Genomic DNA, 7,281 nt, shown 5'->3' with positions numbered 1-7,281 from the left:
AAATGCCCACTTACAGCGCTACATAGAACCGAGGGGAACTGTTGTATTAGCTACAGAGTAATTTGATCCATTGATAGTACAAAAATATTGATTGGAGCAAATTTAATGAAACCAATGACAATTTAGGAGTCAAATGACTAAAAGAAGACGACCAAAATAATAACAAGAATAATAAATTAATTTGAGTGCTTCTCTAAAGCTATGATGAATAAATGAATGAATAAAACACATGCTAATGAAAACGACCACTGTAACAGTAACATATAGGTGTAATACAAATATAGGATAGCAGGTTAATTTGATGCAATTTGAATTGAGAAATTACTATTTAAGGACAGCATCACTAAAGCAGCACCAGCTGAAAGAAGAAAATAATTATTTTGACAGAAAGCACGTCGGGGCAGCACGAACCTCACGGACCACATGATTGACACGGGGATCTCGGAATGACGTCAGCCGTTGGCGCTGCATTCGAGGAGTGGAGAGAGAGAGGGATGGGAGAGAGAAAGAGAGAGAGCGAGCAGAAGCTGGAGAGCAGCGCGTCTTCCACAGCGGTAAGACCGGAGACTTTACCAGGGACACAGAGGAGGGTAAACCCGCATGAACTCACTTTATGCTCTTTAATAACTGTGAAATTTTGATTTGTCATCGACTGATTATACAGTAAGTCTTACATACATGAATGTGGTTACACCAGGACAGAACTTTTACAAAGGTTTTTTTACATATACACTATGTTTCTTTCTTTTTTTTTTTTTTTTTTTTACTTTTGCCACACACATAATTACACAGAAAATATGATGCATGGATAAGTATCGTGTTGCTTTAATATGCAAAGTTTTGTTTGTTGTATGTATTCATGATAGTCATTTAGAAAGAGAAAAATCCGTTAGCGATTCAAAGTGTGATCCAGTTCTGCCTGGACTTTGTCAACAGCCTGTAATGACACAGATTGGATGTACTTTAATTGGTGCAACGTTTACTGTCTCCAGTGATGTTTAAAATGTGTGCAAGGCAACTAATTGATGTCCATATCTCTCTGTTGTGCAGATTTCGGGATGCGCCACTCGTGCGTAAAACACTGGCACCGTTTCCAAAGCGCACAGGAAGCATCAAGAGGAATTACCACAACCATAAATAACCATCGTAAACCTTATCGTGGACACGTTCAACCTTTAGAAACTCATTTTAAATAGTCGGCACCGGGGGAGGAGAGAATCAGACGAGGAGGGCAAGGATATAAGACAAACGCAACATCGGCAGAATGTCATTCGCGTGGAGATAAACAAAGTGTCAAATGTTTTTAAAGACTTGGAAATGGAAAACCAACCTTGAAAGAAAACTGATAGGGGATCGCTCATTTAGTGAGAATGAAGCTGGGCGTCTGGAGCGTTTTCACATCAAGGACACTTTACCGCGGATGAACCCTCCTAGGGTGAGATATTTTTGCGGAGAAAATTAATCCGTCAAGATTATTATTTATGTATGGTTTCGTAACATCTAACTGTCTGTACAGTAAGTAGGGGAAATAACAATACATGAGAGTAGTTGACATAGTTCCTACATTTTCGTAACATCCCAGAAACTGAAACAACTAAAATAACTGACCTAAAATTACCTAGTGGAGCTTCTCAGTGATCTGCTGGTGGTACCTAGACCTCAGATTGGGAACTGTTGTTCTCTTCTCAGTTATCTGCCAGTGGTCAGAGGCAGAGCTCCTGTCCAGTGATACTATGGACTATAACTGATGTATCCTATATGAGAAGATGTCAAAAAACGAAGACAAAGAAACTAATCTTTCTCTAATCTACTAATTAATAATAATCTGTGGATATTTGTCTCGGAATGCTCAGAAGCTCTTAGTTTGCCAACGTCCATCTCACTTTCTCTTCAAACATGGAGAATATGTCTATCCCCGGCAGTGCACCGCCAGTCTGCAACGACTCTGTTGACTTCTACTCCCTCACGTCAGGGAACCACACTAACTTGAACTGCACTCTTCCCCCTGAGTTTCCCTTCTATGCTGACCTTTACATCATTTTACCGGTCATCTATTCTGTAATCTGTGCAGTGGGACTGACAGGCAACACGGCTGTCATCTACGTGATCCTCAAAGCCCCCAAGATGAAAACAGTAACTAATATGTTCATCCTGAACTTGGCCATCGCTGATGATTTGTTCACTTTGGTGTTGCCGATCAACATTGCTGAACACTTGCTGCACTACTGGCCTTTCGGTGAGGTTTTGTGCAAAGTTATCCTTAGCATAGACCACTACAACATCTTCTCCAGTATCTATTTCCTGACAGTTATGAGCATTGACCGCTACCTGGTCGTTTTGGCCACAGTGAGGTCCAAGCGCATGCCTTACCGCACGTACCGAGCAGCCAAAATCATCTCATTGTGTGTCTGGATCCTCGTTATTCTCATTGTCATGCCTTTCACTGTTTTCGCTGGTGTCTACATCAACCCCAATGATGAGAGGAAGAGCTGCGTGCTCAGCTTCCCCAGCCCTGAGAGTCTGTGGTTCAAAGCAAGCCGGATCTACACGCTCATACTGGGCTTTGCCATTCCGGTCTCAACCATCTGTATCTTATACACAATGATGCTCTACAAGCTGAGGAACATGCGGCTCAACAGCAATGCCAAGGCACTGGACAAGGCCAAGAAGAAAGTCACCATCATGGTGTTTATTGTCTTGGCTGTGTGCTTGTTCTGCTGGACGCCGTTCCACCTCAGCACCATTGTGGCTCTGACGACGGACCTGAGGACCACACCACTGCTAATCGGGATCTCCTACTTCATAACCAGCCTGAGCTACGCCAACTCCTGCCTCAACCCTTTCCTCTACGCCTTCCTGGATGACAGCTTCAGGAAAGCCTTCAAGAAGATGTTGGAATGTAGACCGGCCTGAATATGTGACGTAAGATAGAAGTCTACAGAGACTTACTACGTCAGGACAGACTCTGATGAAAAAATGGTATGGAAAAGTTTGACTCAAATCAGAAGAAGTCAGATTTGAACCTAAAGTTTGATTGGTTTGTTAAAGCTGCACTAGGCAACTTTGAACATTGTTTGCACATGATAGCAAGAGATAACCATCTTTTTATTTATCTTTAATATGTGTAAAATGTAAAATTATGTAAACTGCATACCACATTCTTAATGTGACAAAACCTAAATGCTTTATACTACAGCAAACCAAAGTGATGAGAGAGGAGTCCAGCTTCGTCTAGACAGAGAGCTGTTTGGGTGTCACTCTTCAGTTTAAATTCATCACTTCCTTTGGGCGGAGAATATATCATGTTAGCACAAGTAAATCTGAAGCCTCTTATGAGAGAAAGCGTGGTTTTCTTTGTCACAGCTGGACTGTTTTATTTTTACTGAATTTGCCTAGTGCAGCTTTTTATGGGTCTGAGAGCACAGTGAGAGAATATTGAAAGTTGACAGAAATGGGGAATATTGCAATAGAGAATGATAACAGTGACATACAGAACAATAATGGAATTAAAAAGAACCAACAGTTTGTTATACTATATAACTGTCGGCAGAATTGCCCATCATCATCGTGTCTGAAGAGCTGGCCATGAAATCTGATTGTTTTCCAAGTGAAGACTGCAAATTAAATTGTCCGAGCTTTTTCCATGATGGTAAAAAATCCAATTATGAGGCAGCGAGTTGAGATGGGTCGCTGTAAACAGTCGTGACCTTCTCTGGACTCCATCTGGACTCAGAGGACGGAGGAACACCTCGGAGGGGTCAAACATCTGCTGTGTGAAGAAAATAGAGTTCAAGACAGTGTCACTGATTTGCATGCTGTCAGTCTCATCAACGTTATGAGAATAGTCAGGGTTGGAGGGTAACAGGATACATGTCAGGAGATTAAAGGTGTTTAGTTATGAATCGCTCATTTTTATTCATTACAAACACTGGATGAAAAAAAAGTTTACCTGTAAAATCAAACCTGGTGGGATGACATATTGAAATATTGTGTGATCATTGTATGCAAAACACTTAATCTGCCTTTAAATGATGTTGGGTTTTGAGCAAAGTAATCTCAATTGAACCAAATGATACGTTTTTGTAGATCACATGAGGCTTTAGAGTTCTGTTTTTCAGGTAAACAAGCAGGTTACAGAGATCCATTTGCAAAATACGACCTGAACAATGACAAGGTTGAAGCATGGACTCTTTAAATGAAGGCACTGTTTGGATGAACAATGTGTTTGGTGCACATTATTTTTTACAGAATGTATATGTACCACTTAAGAAATGAAAAAGGAACCTTACCAACCCTGACAACAGTACTGTAGGCCTGATGTAAGACAGGCATGGGACAGGAGGGCTATGTAAAATGTAATCTGCATTGCTCGTCTCTATTTTGTTGTGAGCTTTTGTCGCCCCCTGTTGTCAACAGGGCGGCATTACCTGAAAATGCAGCCAGAGCCATTTACAGACTCTGTGCAAAGCCATTAATGAAGGGAGTTACACATTTCCGCACTGCTTGTTAAAGATTATGTACAATTTCTCCTTTCACTTCGTGGATATTTATGAGTAGCATCTTTTGGTATCTAACAGTAAAAATATGTGCAATCCAATGACATTCACATACTGCAGAAACTTAGCATCTATCTCTATTTAGTGGTATAGTACAGAGTTTGTTTTACACAGTAAAACCATGAAGACACTGAAAACATGATGGTATTGTTTGCAGAGAATAAAAACGAGGGGCTTGTTTGAGGCTTCGCTCCGTAAAATCACAATATCAGGATACTTTTTGCCGGAGATTTGTAGGACTTATATGTATTTGTTTGATGTAGTTTTAATTAAATAATGATTTAATTGTTTTTAACCATTATTGTCTATTTGAGCATAACACTTTTTTGTGTGCAGCTTTCAAGCTCACGCGAGCTCCAAATTTACAGGTGATTTCCACAATGACAATTCTAACTTTGCTTAACCAGTTCTTCTGATTGATGGATAAAGCATTATTTTTCAAAAAACCTCATCGATGCCAGTTTGCAGCATTAACTCAGCAGTAACAAACCTGCTACACCCTGCTTACCTGCTAGCCATGTAAACTCCTGATTTCAACTTTCATTTTACAGTAATTTTCTTTAAATAATGATAATAAAATATTTTAACATTTTGTGTCTGTGTATTGCGGCAATTCACTCATAGTATGTGATGCTTTTACAGAAATACTCTGATATGTGTCTGTGTGTCATCTTACACACTTTTCTCAAGTTTGTAATGGAGGAGGAACAGTCCATCAGTCAAGTAGAGTTGAAAAAGTTACTTCTTGCGCTCATTTATCCAGCATTAATCTTCTAGGTTTAAGTTATGATTCTTCTCTTCAGTGTTGTACAATTTAACATTATAGTGTAACAGACAGTTTACTTCCTTGGATGTGTTTGACTATGTTTTTAGAAATGTTGTAAATCATGAAACACAATGCCAGTGTAACTCCTTTCAGCCATTGATGGCTATAAAATCAGCAAAAACCTTTTTCTCCAACACTCCCTGTTGTAGATGACAGCAGCTTATAGAGGTTAAGCAAGCATGTGACATAAATCAGCTTCTACAAAGGCTTTGTCTGTATGGCCCTGACTGCAACAACAGAAACCATTCTGTATGTACTGCTGTAAATAGTTCAGTCTTTTCCATTTAACTGTACAGAATGTATAGTGACAGCGATGTATAGTCAAATATTCAACGTAGAACTTGTGTCACACATATGAGAAATGATATAAAATTTGAGTTGAAGATTATGAATCATTGTCTTTTATGCAGCCTGTAATTAAGAATCATGGCATCTGATGTCATCTATTTGTGTATTTTAGAATATATTTAATGTCTATCAATAAATAATAAATAAATATAAGTTTATTTTCCCCCCTGGTACTCTTACTTCTGGTACTCTTTTCTTAATATTTTATAACTTTATAACTCACTCCCAGATGTTGTGAAGAGGAAGAGCACTGTTATTATCAGTATCATCTAGTTGGTATCAGGGTCACCAGAGAGATTCTTTACATGGGCGCCTACATCCGCTATCAGCGAAAGGGCAGTATGATGGATTAGTGGTTAGAGCCACTTGTCAGTGAAAGGTCACAGATTCAATCTCAGCGATAGCCTGTTACATCCATGATGTACTGCTGAGCAGATGTACACTGGCTATAACCAGGGAGATGATGAAGGGCAGAAGAGTGAGTGGCTAGTTAACATTAAGATGGATGCATGAAAGTAAGAATCAAAATGAATAGTATAATATTAATATACTTACACTAACAGCTGCTTTAATCAATATTTTTTAATATTAATTCAAATTGGGGCACTCCAGCACCACATATTAAATCACAGTCCTTAGCGCAGAGGCCCTGGTTCGAATCTGCCCCCCGCTGCATCTTTGCGGTCATCCCCTCTCTCTCCTCGCCTTTCATGTCGCTCTCTACTCTCACTATCCAAATAAAGAAAAATACAGAAACACAACAAAAAATAAACAAATTTTAAAGACGTTGTAAAGTGGCGTGGGATTATGGGAGTTCTTGTCTTCACAACCATTCCCATCACTGCATTAAATCAGGATTTCTTCATGTTCTTTGTTCTGGAGGTTTCTGCCCAGAGCTGAATTTCCAGAGTTGAGCTGAGTTCTCCTCCTCTCCAAAAAAATGGACCAGGTGATTCAAACCAGTAAAAACACCAAATAAAGCCGTTTCACTTTAAAAAAAATCAATGTTTCTTCTTTGTTGATTGGCAGACAAAGGACATCCCAGAGGGGCTGCAAGCTGAACTGCCACTAACGTTAGCTCAGCTTGTTTCTCTGATGACTTACGATCCAGACGTCTGATGACTGAAATCCTTCATCTGGTTAAAATTCAATTCAATTCAATTTTATTTGTATAGCGGCAATTTTAAATAGAGTATAAAATATGTATACAATATACATTTCTAAGTATATAGTTTAAAACAACCAAGATCTAAAGGTGTTTGGTAGAAATGTGACTTAAAACTGGATGGAAAGTCAATTTATGACTTCTCTCTCTGGATTTGAACATTGCTGTTTTGAAACTTTTGGGATAATATAAGTACACTATTCAACAAAACATATAGCAGTGTTTTTAGACATTTTAATACGGAAATGTTACATAATAACTGTCTGCCCAGCACAAAACAGAAAGTTAGCAACTAGCTGGTGAAGAAAGTGGAACATCTAGCATCTACACATTTTACGCAGGAGTTGGTGGAGACCAAACCAGAGATAAAAGGAGAGTTAAAAGAT

The 7,281-nt window shown here is 39.1% G+C and overlaps 1 protein-coding gene across 3 annotated transcripts; it reads left to right on the top strand.

The window, feature by feature from the left end:
• The first annotated feature begins 504 nt into the window (after positions 1-504).
• Positions 505-5,895, top strand: npbwr2b (neuropeptides B/W receptor 2b). 3 transcript variants are annotated; one of them, XM_051424376.1, is made up of 2 exons: positions 505-554; positions 1,051-5,895. In XM_051424376.1, exon 2 carries the CDS (start codon positions 1,897-1,899, stop codon positions 2,911-2,913), a length of 1,017 nt encoding a protein of 338 aa, XP_051280336.1. In that variant the 5' UTR covers positions 505-554; positions 1,051-1,896; the 3' UTR covers positions 2,914-5,895. The 3 variants fall into 3 exon arrangements, with proteins under 3 accessions (XP_051280336.1, XP_051280334.1, XP_051280333.1); XM_051424374.1 differs by having other exon boundaries at positions 517-590; XM_051424373.1 differs by having other exon boundaries at positions 543-663.
• Positions 5,896-7,281: the final 1,386 nt, after the last annotated feature.

Source organism: Dicentrarchus labrax, unplaced genomic scaffold, assembly GCF_905237075.1.
Source record: "Dicentrarchus labrax unplaced genomic scaffold, dlabrax2021, whole genome shotgun sequence".
Taxonomy (NCBI): Eukaryota; Metazoa; Chordata; class Actinopteri; family Moronidae; genus Dicentrarchus; species Dicentrarchus labrax.
This window is presented reverse-complemented; position numbering and strand designations above follow the sequence as displayed.

Excerpts from the sequence above, each read along its gene's own strand:
- npbwr2b (XM_051424376.1), top strand. The coding sequence starts at position 1,897 with ATGGAGAATATGTCTATCCCCGGCAGTGCACCGCCAGTCTGCAACGAC.